We start from the raw sequence: 23,310 nt of genomic DNA, 5'->3' as shown, positions 1-23,310 counted from the left end.
AGGCCCAGTTTACTGAGCAGATCCAATGATTATAACTGGCCACCAGATGGCAGCAGAGAAGATAAGAGAAATGTACACATGCCAAATCCAATGACCCTCTTTGCATGCAATAACTCTATTGTTACACTCCGAAAGAGAGCAAATAACACCAAGGAGGAGCGCAAGTCAAGTTTGATTCGTCTTTTACTGTTTTTAAAGTTGGGCAGCAGAGCATCAACATAAAACAACAGAAAACACAATGAAATAAAGAGGTTGCGAGAGCCGGCCCTCCAGCTTTGAAGTCCTCATCTGAGGCACGCAGCTGAGGGGGGGAGAACGACCAGACAGGACCAAAGCCTCCGCGCTCGCGGCTCTCCGCAAGAAGAGCAGTCTGGTGGTTTTGAATGTTCAGGAGGGACCTCGCGTCCAATCAGCAATCACAGGATGATAATCTGCCCAATGAGTGTACGCACCTGCACACAAAGCACTAAGCAGCAGTCAATGCAATTAATCAGTCACACGCCCATAGCTTTTACCTCCATCTTTGCCATGAATTTGATCAGTTCATGATCACATTTTTGTTGTTGTTGGCCTGTAAATGTTTGACTTCATCAAATGCAGATCTGACATTTGGTTAAGTTAAACAGAATACTACTGTAAGTAGCCAAAACACCTTCCTCTTTCGTGAGTATCTACTAGACTACTGCTTGAGCTGGCTCAGGGCAGACTCTTGACATGAGGTGTGTGTGTGTGTGTGTGTGTGTGTGTGTGTGTGTGTGTGTGTGTGTGTGTGTGTGTGTGTGTGTGTGTGTGTGTGTGTGTGTGTGTGTGTGTGTGTGTGTGTGTGGGTGTGTGTGCAATTGCACTTCTTGTTCTGTATATTTCCTGTGCACTTTGTATTTGCTTGTGATGTTGGCTATGATTTTGTCCTCTTTTGAAAGTCGCTTTGGTTATAAAGCGTCTGCCAAATGCAATGTAATGTAATGTAATGTGATGTAATGTAATGTAATATTAAGCTGTATGCTTCATGTTAGCTCGTGGAAATGAGATGGGGGAGCAGTTCTGTGCTGAATAAACATGTGGCTGTTACTGATGGGATTGTCCATACTGTACATGACCACAGACCCCAAAGGGGTATGTTGTCCCGGGCCCAGGGAGATAGGGGGCCCAGGATTGGGTCTCCCATTACATTGTATGTATTGAGAGGGGGGCCCTTTCAGATGACTTTGTCATGGGACCAGGAAAAGCTGTCAGCGGCCCTGGCTGCAGATGCAGTAATGTAAAATCCATCTAGGCTACTAATCTCTCTATAGTTGACAGACTTAAAATAGTTTGCAATTTTGACACTGTTAATGTAATTCTGGCATTTTGTTTGTTTGTTTTTTTCTGTGGGGGTGCCCAGGTCATCTTAATCCGGTCCTGTCAGTAATGTACTTCTAGCCTGATTATCATCGACTTTCAAGCTGTTGCGTCACTAGGAGGGCACGGCCTGGCTACTGTACTTCATGATATTTCATGTGTATAGATACGGTACTTCAGGCTGTCATGTACACATACAATACACTAGATACAGTTATTCATGCTACAGTATACCATGTCTAGTATAGGAACACCCATGATAGGCAGGCATAGTCAGATGATTCATAGCAGCTCATGGGAATGAAATGGGGGAGCCGCTCTGGGCTACAGAATCATGTGTGTGCTATTGATGGGCTTGTTCATAATGTACATAGTAACATGACTAAAGGGAGGAGGCTAAGACTGAGCAGTGCACTATGACACAAGGGGGGCGACGCTGAAACTACTACAGTACTACAGTATACACCAGAGAGGCACAAGAAGTGGTAGCACACATGATCTAGCCTACCTGTGAAGATGAACATGGAGAAAGACACTCGTAAGTGAAATAATAATAATAATAATAATAATAATAATAATAATAATAATAATAATAATCAGTTACTATTGACACAGTGTTCCCATGTTGTGTAGACTTCATTGTATGTGATTTGATTACTTTATTTTTCAATGGTTGTTATTTACAAAAGACCGTAGACTGGTTAGTAACCTTTAGAATTGGTAGCTACAGGTCAATTTTATGGTCACGGTATAATTATTTCAATTTTCAAAACACCATGCAGTCTGATTGGCCTTAAGTATCTCTCTCTACCCTTTTCCAATAAAGGGTAGAGAGGAAGAGATTTGGACTAACTCACATTTGCTTCTTTAAAATATACATTACATTACATTACATTGCATTTGGCAGACGCTTTATAACCAAAGCGACTTTCAAAAGAGGACATAATCAAGCCAACATCACAAGCAAATACAAAGTGCACAGGAGATATACAGAACAACAAGTGCAGTTGCAAAGAGGGGTTAGTTGTTTTTTTGTTTTGTTTTTTTTTTAAATATAAAGAGTAAATAACGAGTACACACACACACACACAAACACACACTCACAAACTAAACTAAACTAAACTAAACACCATGTCAGGAGTCTGCCCTGGGGCAAGGCCAGTTCAAGCATTAGTCTAGTAGATTCTCTCGAAAGAGGAATGTCTTTAGTTGTTTCTTGAAAGCTGCAAGAGATGTGCTCAGTCTTGCTGCCTCTGGGAGACTGTTCCACCACTTGGGTACCACAACGGAGAACAATCTTGACTGGGAGTACCTAGAGCGACTGGATGGCAGAGCCAGACGGCTTGTGCTGGATGAGCGCAGTTCTCTTCCAGTAACATAAGGCGTTAGTAGGTCCTTCAGATACGCTGGTGCCGTTCCTGTGATTGTTTTTGTAGGCAAGGGTCAATGCCTTGTGCTTGATCCGGGCGGCGATCGGTAACCAGTGCAACTCAATAAATAGAGGAGTAACATGGGTCCTTTTGGGTTGATTGAAAATCAACCGTGCCGCCGCATTCTGGATCATCTGCAGAGGCTTTAGCGCACAAGCAGGTAGACCTGTCATGAGTGAGTTGCAGTAGTCAACGCGGGACAGGACCGTGGCCTGGACCAGTCGTTGTGTAGAATATTGTGTCAGCACAGGTCTGATATTCCGTACGTTGGACATCTGGATTCGACAGGTCCGGGTGACCGAGTTGATGTAGTTGGAGCATGACAGCTCATCATCAATCATGACGCCGAGGTTTTTGGCGACTTTGTTTGGGGTCACGATGGTGGAGCCTATCTTGAGGTTGATGTTGTGATTGAGCGACTCTTTAGCTGGGATCACCAGGAGCTCTGTCTTGGCCAGGTTCAGCTGTAGGTGGTGGTCCTTCATCCATGTTGACAAGTCGGTGAGGCAGGCAGAGATGCGTTCCGAAACCGTGGTGTCCTCTGGACGGAACGACAGGTACATCTGGGTGTCATCAGCATAGCAGTGGTAGGAGAACCCATGTGTTTGAATGACACGTCCCAGGGAGGAGGTGTATATTGCAAACAGAAGGGGTCCCAGCACTGATCCTTGGGGTACGCCTGTGGAGAGGGTGTGAGGTCGTAACTAGACAGCTTCCCTTGCCATGACACACTGAAGGTGCGTCCAGAGAGGTAGGAGTTGAACCATGAGTGGACAACGCCTGTGATTCCCATGGCTCTGAGTATCCTCAGGAGGATCTTGTGGTTGACTGTGTCAAAGGCTGCAGACAGGTCTAGTAGTATGAGGACCGAGGATAGTCCTTCCGTTCTTGCAGTCCTTAGAGCTTCAGTCACTGAGAGTAACGCAGTTTCAGTTGAATGTCCACTTCTGAAACCAGATTGTTTTGGGTCCAGTAATCCGTTCTGGTTTAGGAAGTTGGTGACCTGTTTTGCAACTGCCCTTTCTAGCGTCTTGGATAGGAAGGGAAGCAGTGAGACAGGTCTGTAGTTTTCGACATGAGCAGGGTTCAGTGCAGGCTTCTTCAGTAGTGGTGTCACCCTTGCTTGTTTGAAGGCGGAGGGGACAGTGCCGGAGGAGAGTGAGGAGTTCATGATGGATGTGATTGCTGGGACCACTGTTTGGGCAATGTCTTGAAGAAGGTTTGTGGGCACTGGGTCTAGTAGGCAGGTGGTGGGACGGCTTCTTGTGATGAGTTTGGAAACGTCTTCTTCAGAGAGCAGAGTGAATTCATGAAGTGTTGCAGGAGTCGCCGTGTTTTCCAGGGGGGTGTCTTCTGGACGGGAGAGCGGCTCACATATACGTTTACAGAGAAAGGATATCCTTAATCATAAATATAATTAAAATGTTTGGGGGGGAAATCCAGAGGAAATAAGCAACGCTGGTCAAGGTGAAAATTGGAAGAACAGTAGATAGGAGTTTGGTCTGACATCTTTGTCCATATTGCTCCAGGAGTGCAACCTATATTCAATAAATATAATTTGCTGAAAGAGAAGGAGGAGTTCCAAGCTCTTATTTAACCAATGTTAAAATTATTAAAATCATGGCTGCTGGATAATCAAATCTGTCAACATACTGTAACTCTGTATAGTTTGTAATGGTATTTAACTTATTCTTTGTTTATTTAACCCTCTGGTTGTGTTACGGTCAAAAATGTCCGTTTCGAAACTTGTTACATTCAACTTGTTACATTCATGGTGTTTCGGTCAAAAATGACCAGACCTACATTTACATCTCCCAAAGTTATATACATTACATTCACTTTACTCTCATATTCTTTTTTGTTAGGCTTTTCAGAATACAACCATATGCGCCACTAGATGTTTACAGTTAGTTGAAATATTTGAAAAAAAGTAAAGGTGTTCCAAACGGCCTGAAAGCCTCTGAGAGGCCCTAGACTCCAGAGGGTTAATAAAACGAATTGGTGCAAGATAAGAAAAAAAGCCTACAAATCACTAAAACAAAGCAGAATAACATTTAAATCACATTGGAAATGTTTTAAAGGGATGTCTAAGAGGTATTCATCACAAAATATGCAAATCAGATTTTTAATCAATGTATTATTACCTTTTTTGTGTAGGCGGTCAATTTTGACCGTTAACACCATGAACGTAACCCTGTTTGTAACACAACCAGAGGGTTAACAATGTTGTACACTATTTTACACTTGGTTTTTTAAAATCATTTGTGCAACACGGTTTGTATTACTTTTGAATGACCATCTAACCTGGCAAGGGACAAAAAGCTAGAAATGATCCTTTTTTATAACTTGTGCAATACTTGTTTGTATCATCTGTACCATCTAACCCGTCAAATGGACAGAAAGTAGCCCTATGGCTTTAATCTTGTATATTTTGCATTTAAAAAAAGGCTATTAATATATACTGTCCCTGTGTAATAAACTTTCAACTTTCATTTATTGCATTGGCTTGGCTTTATCTCATTTTTTAAACACTACATTCAACCCTTTGACTCTGTGATGATTGCAAAAACACATTGGATATTTGTTAATGGTTAATGTGTAACCAAGCCACTACAATAAAGACATTTAAGGGAAATGGGAGTGCCATGAATTTCCTCTTCTTCTTTCCTGTAACTTCTCTAGGGAGCATTGTTGCCTTAGAGATCAAACCAAGACGAATCCCTCCTAAAACAAACATTGTTGGAACTGTTATTTGCTTTTTTATGTAGGCTATATAAAAGTGTGTGCTGCATCATGTAATACTTATTTTACTATAATGCAGTCAGACTAACCTCTCTATCTTGTCACTAATAATGATAATATAACTATTTGTTTATAGCACAATTTCATACAGGACATGCAGCTCAATGTGCTTAACGGATATATTAACAACAACGTTAAAAGCAAAAAATAATGACTTGGAATAGAAGAGAGAAAAAAAGAAAACGAACTAACTAAATAAATCAAATAAAAATAGCTTAGGTCTTCCACAACATTTGGGCTCAGAGTAATAAGGCACACTATACACAAAACCAGATTAGTTCCGTAGCCTCTTAGTGCTGATGGGGTAGCGGACCTTTTTAATATTTGTTGAAAATACTCAACTACAACATAATAACATTGCTATGACATTACCGAGAGCCTTCAGGAACAGATTAAGACATACGTAGCCATTACAATTTGATGACAGTAAGTACCGTATATAACATAGGCTCTGTGCTGGTTAAGGTGCTGTTCACAGTCACTGTGGTCCATGGCAAATTTAGCTTAGCAGTAGGTTTGTTAAAATACTCAAAACGATCATCAGTATGTTGACAAGGTGAAAGAGGCAGAAGTTGATACAGAAGTCACAGGATAAATTATTTAATTGGACAACACAACTAACATCTACAGTATTGGGTAAGTGGTTAGGGTGTCAGACTTGTAGCCCAAAGGTTGCTGGTTCATCTTTCGACCTGACAGGTTGGTGAGCAGAGTAATTAACCAGTGCTCTCCCCCATCCTTCTTCATTACAGAGGTACCCTGAGCATGGTACCGTCCCACCGCACTGCTCCCTTTTGTTTTACAAGTACAGGTTATTGGTTATAGTCTACTAGCCAGGAAGGATGTCACTCAAAGTGCTTTAATGAAACTATGGTACCTGCGTACTCAAGTGCAAGTCCTAGTCTAGACCAGTTGAGGCTAGCCTATTTGCAGTCATTGACCATATGAATGCAAACAAGTCAATGACCTGGACTGTGTACTATGGGGATATTAGTTGAGTTCTGCAAACACTTTTTCTAATAATGCTGTCAATATCATCGTTGTCAGAGGTTTTCTTTTGTTTAGATAGAATCTTTGTGTTCTTTTTTTCTCATGGGTATTGTGTTCTTATGGGCGCTGCTCTTGCGGCGACTGCACCCTGTGTGGTGAGAACTAATTTCCCCTTGGGTACAATAAAGGCTACTACTATTGGCAGAGGAGCCCAGCATTGGCAGTATAAATGTCATACAACTCTGACGCAGTCCAGGTCATTGGCTTGTTTGCATTGATCTAGTCAATGACTGCAACTAGGCAACCCTCTACTGGTCTAGGACTTGTACTTGAATAAGCAGGTACCATAGTTTCCATAGCCTTTTACTGCACGTGGGCCCGTCAACGGGCCTATTCACTCTTTTCTGAAAACACTCAACTACCTGTACATCCTTACAACATTGCTATGAGAATGCAGAGAGTGTTGAGAAATCAAGACTTGGTCAACACCATTTTGCAGTCGATAAGGTTATAACAGGGGCTCTGTGCTAAGGGGTTTTAAAGCAGGGCTCTCAAGTCTCACGCATAGAGTGTGTGACACTCTCTTCAGAGTGTTTTCACACTCTCACACGCCACACATGCGTTTTCACACGCCCGCCATTTGAACTCGTCAGAGTCGAATTTTCATCTGACTGATTAGTAGGCTTTGCTAACAGTAGCGGTGGCCCTCTGCAAGCTTTCACAGGTGTGACGCCTGCACCTCACACACTAAGCACATACGACTTCATTGCGAGCGTCGACGTTGCGCAACGCACGTCAGCGAGAACTTGTTGTCACGATGTGGGTGTTATTAAATACAGCGCATTTAAAGTCGGCCACAAATATGAACGAGACGATGAGCTCGCACCGGTTTGCTCTACTAACACACCACGTGTGATGAGTGGGGGGACAGGCAGTGAGGAGGAGCTGAAGTGGGGACCTGCGCAAACTTGTGTAGAGGTGTGAGACAAGACCCATATACACACGTGAGTGAGTTGTTGACCAACCAGTTCATGGACGCGTGACCACACGTGAGTGAGTTGTTGACCAACCAGTTCATGGACGCGTGACCTCGGAGGCAGTCCGCCGACGAGCGCCGACGAGCGTTGAAGGGGATAAGCAACTGCAGAGGTTGCAAGATCTGACTGCAGCCGCATTCATCCCGCGATAGTTTTACACCATGTGACATGTCACCTCGTCAACGCAACGTCGACGACATTTCGAAGTTTGACAGGAAATCTAACCGTCATGCAGCATTTTCCATCCAGGATGCATTGCTGTGTAAATGCGCATGCATGCGTTAACACATCTCGATCGCACCTATTGGATGCATCAACCTACAGGTGTTGTGCGCCAGCTTGCATAACAATGGTGACAACTCTTTAAAATATAAAATAAACCCATCCACCCCAACATCGCGATCATAAAATGTTCACAATAATATCCCCAGTATATTTACACCCCCAGTACATTAAACATTCACAAACACAATTTAAAAGCCAAAACATTAATGAGCATAACCCACTCCCAGCGTGCTCAGTTTCAGGAAGTAACAGGCACAGCACTGTCGTTGAGCCAATCAGAATAATAGATCGCTGTGTTGTTGCGCAGACCTAGTCAAAGAGGGTGGAGTTTCCGCTAGGGTGTCAACTAAGCGCGCGAACAACTGTCAGATTCGAAACTTTTCTGACTTTCCTGGAGAACGGCACAGCTGTGACAGACGAGGAAATTGGATTGGCCTTCCCAAGCCCGGCAGGTAAAAAAAATCACGTTACAAATATATTCCATTAGTTAGGCAGTAGTGTTACTCGTGGTGAGTGACCAACATTAAGCCTACACATATCCGTTTCAAGTTACCACTAGTTTAGGAATTAATAGCAAGCTATAAGCTATTAAAAATAGGCTATGCTGGCGATGTTTTAGTGTTTGTTTAGTCCTTTAGTCCGTTAAGTACTTTTTCCGAGTATTATAGAGTAGAATGACTTTGGTTTAGTCACCTTAGAGCTGTCATGGACATATAGGCATACGTTTTTTCTACACGTTTGTAACAGGCTGTTGTTTATTTAGAATGTCAGGGAAGAAACAGAAGAGCCTTCTTTCCTTCTGGGAAAAGGCTCAGAAACCAAAGGCAGGGGGGCAGATAATATGATGATGGAAGAAATTGCTACTACATCAGTAGAGATGGCAGAGAAGACTTTGGCTGTGTGTTCATATCTGTCGTCCAGTATTTCACTGGAAATATAATAATTAATGAGGAAATGTCAGTGCCAGCACCCATCTTTTGCATGGGCCTTTGGGTTTCTCAAGCTAACTTGGTTGTTTTGAAAGGCAATATATAGAATTATTATTATTGTAGAGGTTTAGTCTTGGTGAGACCGCGAGGAAAGTGCCATTTCTTACGCTGTTACTTCTCCAACTCAAAGTTACTGTTTCCACTGTTAGTGTCCATGTAATTGAAATAAATCCACTCCACAACGTCTTGAAATCATAACGGAAGTTTAGTGTTCTTCTTAATACAGTTGCAAAACGTACATGAACCAACAAAATGTCTCTAGCCTAATGAAAATAAAAAGGTTTAAAGTCTCTCGGGTAGTTGAAGAGCAACAGGCAAGAAGACTGTTCGCTTCCATGGTTCCTTGCGATCTGAAACGAAAAGCGCGAGAGGGGGCACCTAAGTCACGCCCTCTACTTCCTGGTTCATGGGGCAGAGGGAGTCAAAAAATGATTACTGGGCTTGAAAATGAGTGATTTTTGGATTTGTGGTGCATAGGTGGAGGTCCAAGGTTTGGATTTCTGTCAAAAAAACACTCATTTTCTGGCCCAGTAATTATTTTTTGACTCCCCCTGCCCCATGAACCAGGAAGTAGAGGGCGTGACTTAGGTGCCCCATGGAAGCCGGCTCGTGAGTCTTAAAGCGACAGTACACATTTTTAATCCAGAACAACAAGTAATCTTATAAACATGAATTCTTATTCTTTTAACCTTCCTATACAATATTCATCATTTCAATTATGAAATTAACTTATCTATGAAATTACAAATTCAAATGAAATTATTTATTATCTATTTATGCATTTTTAAGCAATTTCTATTTATTTAAACTAAAAGACCACTTTGGCCGCTACAATAATAATTAATGAGGAAACCCAGCACCCATCTTTTGCATGGGCCTTTGGGTTTCTCAAGCTAACTTGGTTGTTTTGAAAGGCAATATATAAAATTATTATTATTATTATTATTATTATTATTATTATTATTATTATAACACACACAAAATATTCAACATATTTTAGTTTTCTTTACTAGATGAAACAAATGTCATAACTAGGCCTATTAGTGCTACTTATGTGTTATTGTTGTTTTAATAACCGGCCGATGGGCCGATGGGCCATGGGCCGACGGTTCACTCCCAACAAACTTCAAAACTTGAGAGCCCTGTTTAAAGCATTGTAGCACTTTTAGTGATACTGGATATCAGCTGCAGGCAGGTCCCCCATAGCCTGGTCCTGACCACCCCATAATACTACCATTTCATTTCGTATTCATGGTCTGGCATTTGTTTGCTCTGAAGTGATTGCAGGAAACAGGAAGTTTGCACTCAGTTATGGTTTGAAATTATTGGACACCTCTCACCCAATCGCAGGCAGTTACTCAACAACAACATAGCGCAGACCAATGGCTCTGGCGCAGATGTGTACGTCATTGTCACGAGCGTCCTCCCCCTTTCGGCCCCACGTGGGGCGCTTATTCGCTTATTGGCTGCTTTCTGGGGGGGGCGTTGCGATCAAAATCCTACTGCTCCAGGCACTTCACAGAGAAGCACGGCCAGACTACCGTAGTAGAGCCAATCCTTTGGCGGAAGTACGTAGGATGGCTCGCGAGGCTAGGTCCACCATACCATTCACACGAAGCTTGACCACCTCAGCACAGTCGTCTTTACATTCATCACATTTGGATGTGATAACATCTTTAAATGGTGTCCGGCATTGTCCACGCCCATGGTTTCACATGGACATTTTTTCCCATTTTTACCCGCAGACGGCCATTCAAAGTAGCCCAATGTATCTGGCAACACTGACTATACATTTCCATCATAAGACATCAGTGAACCAAACATTTCCAAGTATTCTGGCAAGTAGACTATTACTGTTGATGCAGGATTAGGTGCCTTGCTCACAGCTCTTCAACCATGGAGTGAGGTAGATTTAGGGTGACCAGATTTTTGTAGTCTGAAACCGGGACACTTCGTGCGTGACTGAAGGACAATATTTGGCGAACGGGTTTGGGGGTCCTCCCCCAGGAAAATTTGTATTTTTTAGATGCAATTTCCTGCATTCTAATCAATTTTAGAGGGAGGAATGACAAATCGCAACTGACTCCTTTAGACTTTCTATACAAGCGCTGGCTGCCATTAATTGTGGCAGGTAAACATGTAATCTTTTCCATATATTTACCCTGATAGACATGGCGCAATGTAGTGGTTGGCCAAAACCGGGACATATGTGTCCCGAGAGGGTTCGCTCAGGACCTGGGACACACAACTCCAAACCGGGACTGTCCCGGTCAACCGGAACGTCTGGTCACCCTAGGTAGATTTGAACCTGCAACCCTCTGATCTAAAGCCCACCTCCTTAACTACTAGGCCTCGGCTGCCGACACTCATATTGGAATCTAAGAAAAGTAAGTGAGTGTAACATGTACCTCTCTGTCAAACCTCTCTGTCAAACAAAAGAACAAACTGGCACAGATCGTCAACCAGGCTGGAAAGATCATTGGATATAAACAGCTGCAACTTTCACACTTGCACACACAGGCTCTAACAAAGAAGGCTCATCAAGTCTACCTGGATCCTACTCACCCTCTTCACTGTGTTTTTCAGATGTCGCCATCTGGACATAGACTTAAAATCCCAATGGCAAGGAAGAATAGCTATAAGTGGTCATTTGTACCATCAGCTGTGGCTATTCTAATCAAATAACTGGTCATAGTAACAGAGTAGATAAGCTCTATGTGTTCCTCAATAGTCTTTTAGCAGTAGTGTTCTGCTCATTTTAAATTTCAAATTTTATACAGTAACACAGTTAATCGTAACTCTCTTAGCAGTAATATGGTACATTTTAAATAGTTTTGAAATTTTAACTGAGTGACATGGATAGAGTAATGAGATTAATGGTAACACTTTATTGTAGGGATTCATCTATTAGCACTAATACATACGTTGTTAATGCCTGTGCAAGTTACTTGTAAGGTATGTACTTAGCAAAATCAAACATTTGTTAAGCATGTATTCGCAAATGTCTTGTTCATGTACAATTAGGGATTTATTACTAATATAACCTTAGTAAGTAAATGTCTAACAACTGTCTGATTTTTCTTAGTACATGCCTTACAAGTTACTTACCCAGGCATTAATATTGTATGTATTAGTGCTAATAGATGTAGGCCTATCCCTAAAATAAAGTGTTACCAGATTAAGATTAATTTATTCCACAGGTTTTATCTTCTCTTATTATCTACGCATATATAGATATATTTATCTTTATATTTATCTAAATATTTCTTTATTGTGTTGACTGTGATGTGTGTTTTTATTGTGTGTCTTGTGCCACCACCAAAGCAAATTTTCCATTTCATCTAAGTTTAATGGACAATAAAGAAGTCTAAGTCATGTGTTTAATAATCTGATGCAACATTTTATGCCTGATCTTGTTTTCTCCACTAGAGCCAATGAAACTGAGGATTGTGCTGGTAGAGGGAAGTGGCTTTGGGAAGAGCTCAACAGGAAACACCATCTGTGGAAACGGGGTCTTCAAAATGGAACATGATATCACATCTGGTTGTGTAATTGCAGGGGTAAAGTCTGATGGTCAAGTCATTTTGATTGTGGACACGCCGGCTTTATTTGACCCCAATAAATCCAGTGAGGAGGCGATGAGAGCAATTGCTAACGGTGTAGCATTAGCTGCCCCTGGTCCTCACGTGTTACTGGTGGTGCTTCAGTTGGGAAATTTAAAAAACGAAGACCAAAAAGCTGTGAAGATTATTCAGGGGTTGTTAGGAGAAGAGGCAGCACCATACACCATGGTCCTGTTCACCCACAGAGATGGTACGGAAGCAGATGGAGTTTCAGTCGAAGAAATCATTGATGGAAGTCCAAGTGTTAAGGCCTTCATCAGTCAGTGTGGTGGAGGATACCACGTCTTCAACAACAGACACGAGGATCCCTCTCAGGTCAGAGAGCTGTTGGAGAAGATCAACACAATGGTGCAGAGGAATGGCGGACGCTACTACACCACTGCCTTTGAGCATCAGGCTGGATTCGCTACTGCAGGTGCTATTGGATGTGCCATCGGAGCTGTGATAACTCTCACTGGACTTGCTTTTGGAGCTACTGCTGGTCTTATTCTGGGACTTGCAGCTTTTGGAGCTGGAGTTGCGACTGGACTCGATATTGGGCCTGCTGCAGGTCTTGCGTGTGGACCTGCTGCTTTTGGTGCTGCAGCTGCTGCTGCTGTTGGAGCTATTGCTGCAGTTCTGAATGCACCACTTGTTGCAGCAACAGCAGCGATCCTACCAGCAGCAGGTTTGGTTGTGGCACAGTGGTTAAATACACATACCTAAATTACTGTAGTTACAGTCCATTGAAGGCAGCTGTTGAGAAGGTCAAGGGGCACCTCAGCAATAAAGTGCTGCTGGTCCTGCTCCATGAAGGCAGCAATACTCCCAGCAAGTATGTTTGGCTGTGGCACAGTGGTAACAGAAATAACGTCACCCTTATGCTACAGTGTAGCTATACTTTAATTTAAACAAATGGATCACGTATCATTTCCCCACCCCTGTGGAGAAGGAGTGGAACGGGTGTTGATTATGAATTAAAAGGGGAATAAATCTGGTGTCACATCTGTGTCTATTTTCTGTTCATTCTTATTTATTGGTTAAACTTTACTTGACACCGGCGTCATACGTATGACATAACAGTGTCATGAACGAGTCATAAACCAATGGCATAAACGTTTTATGGCCATGACAAGTTGACATTGTTAGGCCTGTCTTTGTCATAAACAAATTTCACGTAGCCTCTTACTGCAGCTGGGGTCGCCAGCGACCCTATTCACTTGCTGAAAATGCTTAACTACATCATAACAACATTACTATGACATTACAGAGAGCCATAGTGCTGCGCTAAGGGGTTGAAGACAAAGTCATACAATGTTTATGACATTGACATAATGTTTATGACACATGCATGACTGCATTCAATGTTATGACACCGTTATGTCATACGTATGACGCCGGCATCAAGTTAAGTGTTACCTATTTATTTTCAATGCATTAGACCAATGTTTTGACAAGCGTCTTCATCAGTCTTCAACAAAGTATTTATTTTGTTTCTGTGTACTTTATTTGTCAATAACATTATAGGGAGGGAAAGTAATCTCATCGCCCCCTGCTGGCAACGTTCCAACCCCCTGCAACAAATGAATGTTTTTTTTCTTTGAAAAATTACATCTCGGCCCTGATGACGAAGTAGAAGTAGTGGCAGTCATATTATGGGCATGTTGGCCCGTTTTATCGAACCAGGTGGTAAAATGTTCGGTTTTTCACTGATCTGAGCTGATTTTAATATTCTTTAAAAAGCTAATACAGAACTACACTGACTGGCATGTGTGGCTTGTTTACTCCATGCAATTAGCATAGCCAAATTAGCATAGCCAAACATGAGCCAGAGAGGTGGTTACTCGTCACCACAGAAGCCATCATATCTACTAGAGAATTTAAAACCATACCAAAATGATCGTGTGTATATATGTGTAATAAGAAGACAATGTGGAACTCATAGGATTACAAGAATGTGAAGATATGCGAAGAACTTGCGTTCGTTCGCGTTCATTTGTTTCTCTGTGTTGTCAACGAGGCGCGAAGCACAGCATGCTGGGAGCTGTAGTCCGTTTCCGACCAGATTGGCACAATTTCTATTTTTCTTAAAAGGGCAAAAAATGACTTGAGATTTTCACAGGTAGTAGTTCATGCTATTGTGTACGCTGAAAAATGTGTCTGGTGTTATAGTTCCAAGTCATATCTTTGTGGGATTTTTTAAAAGACTTGTCTATGGGAGTTTCAATAGGATCACCCTGGTGTTTGGAACGTAACCGCTAGGATCGCTGTTTTCCACTTTCCCTCCCAATAGCGAAACTGCAGAAATACACAAAACAGTGCAGTTCATGTTTCCAGTCAAAAAGGTGCTCACACAAATGCCCTGATGAAGGCCAATATATTCTCCCAACCACAGGTTTGACTGTGGCACAATGGTTACATAGAAATAACCAGGGAAGCCGACAGAGGGGTAGAAAGGGGACAGTTGTCCCGGGCCCATGGACAGAGAAGGCCCAGAATTGGGTTCTCGGTACATTGTATGTATTGGGTGAGAGGCCCTTTCAAATGACTTTGTCCTAGGCCCAGCCAAAGCTGTCCTATAGGCCCAGGGCCAAATGCTCTGCTTGCCCCTCTATAGCTCCACCCCTGCATACAATGTACACAGGATATCGTAGCTTCACTTTTCTCATTCAGTATCTAGATAAGACTAAGAACTAGATAAGACTCTTTTGTGATCCAGAATGAATAGAAAGAGTTCTGTTTCAGAGCAAGTGGATGAAGCCCTAAAATTTCATTTGACACTTTTTTTTTCACAAGGCCCCAAATGTGTGTTTGGTGTATTAGGAATGTAGTATTCTATTGTCCTCCTTGCTTATAAGAGGTCAAAGTAAACAAACATGACGGTATGACGGCAGTACAGAAGAGGACAGTACAGAAGAGGGCAGTATAGAAGAGGGAAGTATAGAAGAGGGCACTATATAGGAGGGCAGTAGGCCTATAGAAGAGGGCAGTATAGAAGAGGGCTTAAACTTAGGTACGTAAATGTGTTCCCTCTTAGAGTGGGGAGGACTGTTCTTTTCAGGTTGGCCGTTTTGGCCACCTTGACATTAACACAATAATGACATGGTGGTTAAACATCAACACCTAGTGTCACTTTTAGGCTCACAGCAGCTGGCCATGGATAATCATAATCATAATATAATCATAATAGCATCCCACTACGGTCTCAAAAGTGCCCGCACCAACTTTGATGTTGTTTAATTCCTTAACGACTTAAGCTATGACTACGAAACTTTGTGACTTTCCCTAAAATTTAGTTGGCTACAGTTAAGAACCGAAAGATTAGGTTTATCATTTTTGCCGTTGCCATGGCAACGGTTTTCTGACTGGTATGTCTGACCAAAAATCACTTTACCATATCTATGACACCATGTTTTTTCATATTTTTTTGTTATTTCCATTAGCATCAGATCACTTTGTGAGCATTTAAGTGGTTTGAAGCTTAAAATCATTAAAATTTAAGTGCATTACCTACATTTGATGGAAAATACATTATGGCGAGATTTGGCATTAAAATAAGATAATGATGTCATAATGACGTCATAATACCAGATAATTACACAAAAATGATGTCATGCATAGATGTCCATACGTAGATCATCTCCTCCAAGTTTCGTAGTCAAACTGTATTCCGTTCATGAGTTATGAGGGGTGGGGGGGGGGGGGGGGGTCGAGGGGGTCTAAAGACCATCCACCCCCCACCCCGGGCCCAAGAATGCAGAAAAAAAGCCCAGTCTGAATAGGGTTAATTAATGCAATACAGTATCACAAGAGAGATCTTAACAGCAAGTAAGACATCACACCCAAAATAAATCACACCTACAGACTATATGGAAAAAAAAACAAATACAAATATTGCAGACAATTAAAGACTGCAGTTAAGAAGAACAAAGGGGGAGAGAGATGCACAAGCTCCATACATACATGCGTACCATGCACTTTGAAACAATTGGAGATGAGAACGCTTTACACAACAAAAGAGTGGAGAACATTATTATTACATTATTATATTACCATTATTATTACACTTATATTACACTTAGCTGTTATAAGTCTCTTAGCAGGGTATTGGTTACAGTCCCTGGAGCAATTAGGGTGCCTTGCTTAATGGATGGGGGTGTAGAAAGCGGTATGGGTGGGGTTCTAACCTGCAACCCTCTAATCTTAACACCACCCCCCTCAACCATTAGGCCACGGCTACCCAAGTGCATGTTCTATCAATCATCCAGGTTAGATTTTTCCACCATAACTTTTTGTACCTAATGCACAAAAGCAGGATGCACGCTGCTATGAAGAGCAGTGGTAAATATCTGCCTCTATAATAATACTGTATCTGCTTAGAAGGGAGTTCAGCTCTGGCCATTTGTGTTGTTGAGATGAGGAGGCAGGACTGAACTCTGGAGGACCAAGACAATTAATCTTCATGGCCACAAGATAGCAGCAGAGGTACAGTTATAACCAAACGATATAAACGGTACAGTTATAACCATTTTAGGGACAGAGTTGTATGAAGAAGAAGAAGCCTACACATTCTCTTTCAAATATAGTTACAACACTAGTGGTATGATATTACAGGGTTTGTGATTTGTGATCTGTGTATTACAGTGTTTGTGTGTTGTAATTACAACTCTGTATAGGAGGGAGCTCAGCTCTGCCTGCCTGTATTGCTGAGGAGAGGAGGGAGCTCACCTGTGCTGCTGCTTTTCACAATCAAAGAGAAAAGTGAACAGAAAACAGATCATCAGGGACAAAGTACACTCGTGCGTACAGTCAGTGGCAGAGCGATTGCACACAGTGCTCCAAGGCAAAACACTGTTGTTGTCCCTCATACAGCCTGCCTCAAATTAGCCTACTTGAAAATGGTTGGAATCGTTTGTGCACGATTGTGCAGGCAAAATTAATGTTTGTGCACAAAACCATTTTAATATAATTTAACTTTCAATTTTTAGGAAGTAGGTGATACAGCACCTGTTAACATCCAAATTACTCAAAAATGCTTGGAATTGTTTGTGCTTCATTTGTGCACGTGTGTGTGGGGAAAATAAATGTTTGTGCACAAAACATTTGTATGTTATTATTACCTTCGCCAGAAGGTTATGTTTTGCCCACCGTGTATTTATTTATTTGTGAATATGTCTGTTTGTACTTCGTATAACTCAGTCAAAACTGAGCCGATTTTTATGAAATTTTGTGGGATGATTGGTCATGACCTAAGGAACAATCGATTAGTTTTTGGGAGTGATTGGGTCAAAGGTCAAAGGTCAAGGTCAAAATGTTTGTTTGTACTTCGTATAACTCAGACAGAACTGAGCCGATTTTTATGAAATTTAGTGGGATGATTGGTCATGACCCAAGGAACACTCGATTACTTTTTGGGAGTGATTGGGTCAAAGGTCAAGGTCAAGGTCACGAAAAGGTCAAAAACGTAAATTAAGCCGATTTTTATGAAATTTAGTGGGATGACTGGTCATGACCCAAGGAACACTCGATTACTTTTTTGGAGTGATTGGGTCAAAGGTCAAGGTCAAGGTCACGAAAAGGTCAAAAACGTAAATTGAGCCGATTTTTATGAAATTTAGTGGGATGATTGGTCATGACCCAAGGAACACTCGATTACTTTTTGGGAGTGATTGGGTCAAAGGTCAAGGTCAAGGTCACGAAAAGGTCAAAAACGTAAATAGAGCCGATTTTTATTAAATTTACTGGGATGATTGGTCATGACCCAAGGAACACTCTATTACTTTTTGGGAGTGATTGGGTCAAAGGTCAAGGTCAAGGTCATGAAAAGGTCAAAAACTTTTTTCTTTGCCAAGCACTATATGCCAGAACAACGTGTGCTTGCTGAATTGAATAAGAGGTCAAGACTGGGCCAAAAATGTAATATTACAATATTACGGTCCGATTTAAATGAAACTAACACCAAAATTTGGAGAATGTTATGCCCCACACTCTGAAGATGGCCAGAAAAAAATAAGTGGCGTAGGCGAAGGTTTGCGCTCTACCGAGTGCCCATTCTAGTTTTGTTTGCTTTTGCTATTTTATTTATGTTATTTAAGTCTTAAAAATTAAATATCTTAAAAACTGTTTATGCACAAACATTTTGCCTGCACAATCGTGCACAAACGATGCACAAACGAATCAAAATACTTTTATTCACATTTGCAACATATGGGGTGCCAACTTCACACAGGTACAACACCTCCCTGTCTCTCGCCAGCCATTCGCCTCCTAAAGTGTGCGAGACCGAAAAATATATTTTTTAAAATCCTGTTAAGACAGAAATCACTTGGCAGCAGAGTTTCATTTTCATAAGGACGAGAAGCTTCCCACGCAGCGATGTGGACCTGACTTTTATGTGGAGCTCGTGGAGATCCTCTGGTGGAATTGTGCAGAACCACACAGATCTGGTGAGAGTCAGGCTTGTTTCTTATAATTCCTATATTTCATTATAGGCTAATAGCCCAAGCCTACTAGACTAAACCAAAGGTTTTGGTAAATCATTTATTAAACAAGTTCAACTGCTCAGTAATAAGTTTCTAATACAGCAGAAGAAAAACACAAACTTTATTTTACTCTAGGCCTACTTTTTAAAGAAAAAACATCAGTAACTACAAGCACTAGGCCTATAGTAGGCCTACTGTGTAGGTTAGGGTGAGCCTATTTAAAACTACAGTGCTAACTGCTCTGCAAGGTATTTTGGTCTATAGCATTTCATCCAATTGACTCTCTCTCCTACCCTTGTTACACAAAATATTTGGGAGACTGTAGTAGGGGATGTCATACGGCGTGCCGAAAAGCGAGTCCCTGCCAGAACACGAGTGCCTTCATTGAAAGCGATAGGAGAGTTTAACCAATGATCAATTTTTCAGATATTTTTTTACCCATTTTTGCAGGCAAATCCGACACAATTTAAGATGGAAAGCCTATCAATAAAGCATCTACATTCCTTCTGGAAGTATTACAAAGAGCTGGTTACAATTTCAGAAGCATTTCCATAAAAGAATCGAAGAATTGTCATAACAAATGTTACGGTTTCATTCAAATGTTAAATTGACCTGTCAATAACCTGTAACAGAGGTTGCTTGGGAACTGATAAGGCGCGCAACAGGATTGGTCCCCAGGGAGTGGGGAGTCTTTAACACTGGCCAATGAGGTGGTCAACATGAAAAGAGAGCAGATAGAGCAGGAAAGTCAGATTGAGGTAGATCTCTGAGACAAACATGGTGCCTTTCTCCACAAACACCTGCTGAATGGCATTCACTTACAGGTTCTCTTGTTGGAGCATAGAGGCAGCCTACTCCTCAAACTTCACTTTGTATGCAGTAGGCTACACTACAAAAAAAAATCAGTGAATTTACAGCCGGATTGTTCACCGGTTATGCTGATAATATGAGACTTTCCTGTCATTGGCAAGATATATTGTTATGCTTTAAAAAAAAAAAACTTGTTCAACAACAGGAATGACTTGTCAGCAGAAGTCTGTCGTTATTTTTGTTCATGCTCTTTTCGAGAGACCAAGGGGCACCCAGACATACTGTATTAAAGGTGAATAAGAAAAAAGATGAGCAGAACATTGCTATCCTGCCATCATCCACCAGAGAGCAGATGTACTTTGTGAAAGTATGGCTCATTTATTTTTCTGAACGGCAAAAGACAGCAGTGACCAGAAAACAACACACTAAGCACCAATAAGAGACATATTTTTTGTTCGTAGTGCACATATTTCACTCTAGTTATGCATTAACATAAAATAACAATCTCCACAACCTTGATCATCACTGTAGCAGAAAATTTGGCTTTGATGCCACTGCACTTGATTGTGATAGAATATGTGCAATGATGTGCACATGCAGATTATGAAACGTATTATGAAATTGATTATGAAAGTGTGTTTTTTAAAAAAAAATAGTTGATACAGTTTTTGAAGGATAATTGGTATCAACAGGGCCGCTGACAGCTTTGACCAGGCCTGGGGAAAATCATCTACATAGCTGTAGCTAAGCACCCAGCTCAGGTCATGGAGGAGCATGCGGGAGAGTGCTGGGGCCACCTGTTGGGATTCAAACTGGCAACTCTTCGGTTACAAGTCTAACTCCCAAACCCAGGGATGTCAAACTCAGGCCTTGGGACAAAACCTGGCCCGTGGGGTAATTTTATTTGGCAACGCGTGATCATTTTAAATGTGTGTTACAGTTGGCCCACATACACCATTAATATATAGTAACTTCACTTGGAACATGAAATGTGATGTGTCTGAGTCTGCTGAGGTCAATGTAAGATCTCCCTCTCATACAACAGAAATGTAAGCTATCATATATGAGTGTCTGTGGAAATTTGCCTTTGAGTTTTAAAGTGTATGCATGTACAATTTAGCCTCTTTTTTTTTTTAATTAAACATTGAGTTTGGCCCACAACTTCATCCAGATTTTAATTTTGACCCCCTGTGAGTTTGAGTTTGACATCCCTGCATTAACCGCTTTCCCAGACTCCCCCAGAGAGCTGCCCCCATTTCTGCTTGCTATCTGTTTCAGTAAGATCAAACGACATGCAGTATCTGTAAGACTGATGCCATGTTAGCTGCTGTCATTTGGCTGTAATTCTGCAATGTAATAATACCCATGAAACGCCACTAGGTGGCAGTCAGTTCAAACATATTACATTGAGCATCCTCACATTTGGCCCCTGAGCAGTGATACATGGAGACCCCAAAACTAGTAGCCTATGTGGATTATACAGAATAACAAGAGATACTCACACAAACGGTGTAGATGACACATGGAAAAAGTTACATGGGACATTGTACATGAACTTCACCTCAAGGACATATTTTATGACATGTGTTGAAATGACTTCACCTGTTCCTGTCTGATGGCAGATGGGAGTATAGCACATTCTGCAATGGCAAATTGAGGCATGACAGAGGGAAACACTGTTTTTTTTAACACTAGAACTACCAAGATTTTTCTGCCTACCTAGAAGTACCAGAGAGGGGTCATTTGACCCGGCGGCTTTTACCTAATACACTAATCACTCATTTTGTTATGGTAATGAGGCTGTTAGGGGCTGTGTGTGAGGTGAGGGGTGACAGTGCTAACAGCCAAGACAAACAGGGACAGACAGCTTATTCCCAAGGGCTGTCAGCCTCCAAAATCACCACAGGTAAATAGCAACTTGCATGAAGATATAGGCAGCAAAGACAGATAGCAGTTTGGCGGACAGTGTGTTACAGTTTTTCTCCATTGGTTTGGCTCATTTCTTGAAACTGAGATGTCATTCTCAAAACATGGACAAATCCCAAAACTAATTTGCAGTTCCTCACAACAGAATGGCATTTATCATTGCTTTCATCAAATTTCAAACGCTTTTGTACATGTCTCAATCATTTAGTACATCCTTGCAAATGGCTATGTACAAGTATCCTACAGTTAACACAATCAGCTTACATTTAGTAGAATTTTCAAATGAATGTACCTTGCTGATCTATCCCAATTGGTTGATTCTCAGTGTAATGGTTGTCCTGAAAACATGTCAGCACATTTTCTTCATATAAGTCATCAATGAACTTGTGAATGTCCCATGTGATCATGACGTATCATATGACTGCAACCAGATAATGGTTGAATTACAGTTTTTCTCGATTGGTTTGGCTCATTTCTTGAAACTGAGATGACATTCCTATAACCATTGGATCATTTGGCCAAACATTCTTACACTTCTGCACAACAGTTCAGATAACTAGCTAAATGTCATATACCTCCCAAAACACCTCATTCTTGCATCAGCACTAAACCGTCTCACATATAAATAGTCAGTACCATCAAAATGGCATAGATCCTTCTCAATTGCTTTGGCTCACGCCCTGAAGAAGGCCATAAGGGCCGAAACGCGTAGGCATTGTAGCCAAATAAAAAAGTAAAAAAATTGCAACCTTGAGTGCCTCAGCATCTGTCTTCCTGGACCAAGTTTGAGAGCCCCTACACTGATGAGCACCAAGGAAAAAAGGTGAAGACCCAGAAGCACTCCAATTACCTGCTTGTGTTTGATGCTTTGGCTCATTTGCATTCATTTAGTCCTTCTGTCAAAATAAACTGGATGGTTCAGCATAACTACATGGATCCTCATCACTCGCTCATATCACCCCAAAAACAGTTTATCCATGTGTCAAAACTAAATTTCTTCCCCACATATATCATCAGTACCCCCAAAATAAATTGTTCCTTTGCCATTGTGTAAGCACTGCCAGTCAAAATGGTTAGGTGTTTTATCTACGTTCAGATAACAGATTTCGACTATGTATAAAAATGAAAAAGTGAGTGAAACCATTGAAGTTTGACAACACAGATAATTTACCAAGGACATTTATCAGTAACTTTCTTTACTGTAAATTCATATACTGAAAGTAATGCCCATATATCACAGGTTTCTCATGGGTTTGGCTCATTTCTCAAAACAGAGATAACATTCACAAAATAACATGGACAAATGCCAAAGCAACTAGCAATTGTTCAAAACAGAATGTCGTTTGAAAAAATGTCATGAAATTAGCCAAATAACAGAGGAAACTGTAGTATACACGGTTGTAAAATTATTTTCTACTAACTAGTAAAGTTACAATACCATCTGACCTGTTGAACATTTACTATGTAATGAAATTCTTAAAATATGATGTCCTTGACTGTTTTGGGAATTGCGTAGACCACTTTGCCTATGATGACTTACACAATGAAATAATGCTGACCTGTTTTGGAGAGGGCAACCATTAGACTGAGAATTGTCTAATTGTTTTAGATAAACAAGG

At 41.3% G+C, this 23,310-nt stretch overlaps 1 protein-coding gene across 1 annotated transcript; it reads left to right on the top strand.

Moving 5' to 3' along the window:
• The first annotated feature begins 1,820 nt into the window (after window positions 1-1,820).
• LOC134456184 (GTPase IMAP family member 9-like) lies at window positions 1,821-13,451 on the top strand. Its single transcript, XM_063207580.1, has 2 exons — window positions 1,821-1,876; window positions 12,301-13,451. Exons 1-2 carry the CDS (start codon window positions 1,855-1,857, stop codon window positions 13,197-13,199), a joined length of 921 nt encoding a protein of 306 aa, XP_063063650.1. The 5' UTR covers window positions 1,821-1,854; the 3' UTR covers window positions 13,200-13,451.
• The last annotated feature ends 9,859 nt before the right edge of the window (window positions 13,452-23,310 follow it).

Source organism: Engraulis encrasicolus, chromosome 10, assembly GCF_034702125.1.
Source record: "Engraulis encrasicolus isolate BLACKSEA-1 chromosome 10, IST_EnEncr_1.0, whole genome shotgun sequence".
NCBI classification, from domain to species: domain Eukaryota; kingdom Metazoa; phylum Chordata; class Actinopteri; order Clupeiformes; family Engraulidae; genus Engraulis; species Engraulis encrasicolus.
The sequence above is the reverse complement of the archived record's forward strand: the minus strand, read 5'-3'. Positions and strand labels throughout refer to the sequence as shown.

What these genes read in the sequence shown, in the direction of transcription:
- LOC134456184 (XM_063207580.1), top strand. Translation starts at nt 1,855, where the DNA reads ATGAACATGGAGAAAGACACTC. An exon ending in GAACATGGAGAAAGACACTC is followed by an intron (nt 1,877 to 12,300) that starts GTAAGTGAAATA and finishes TTTCTCCACTAG; the next exon opens with AGCCAATGAAACTGAGGATT.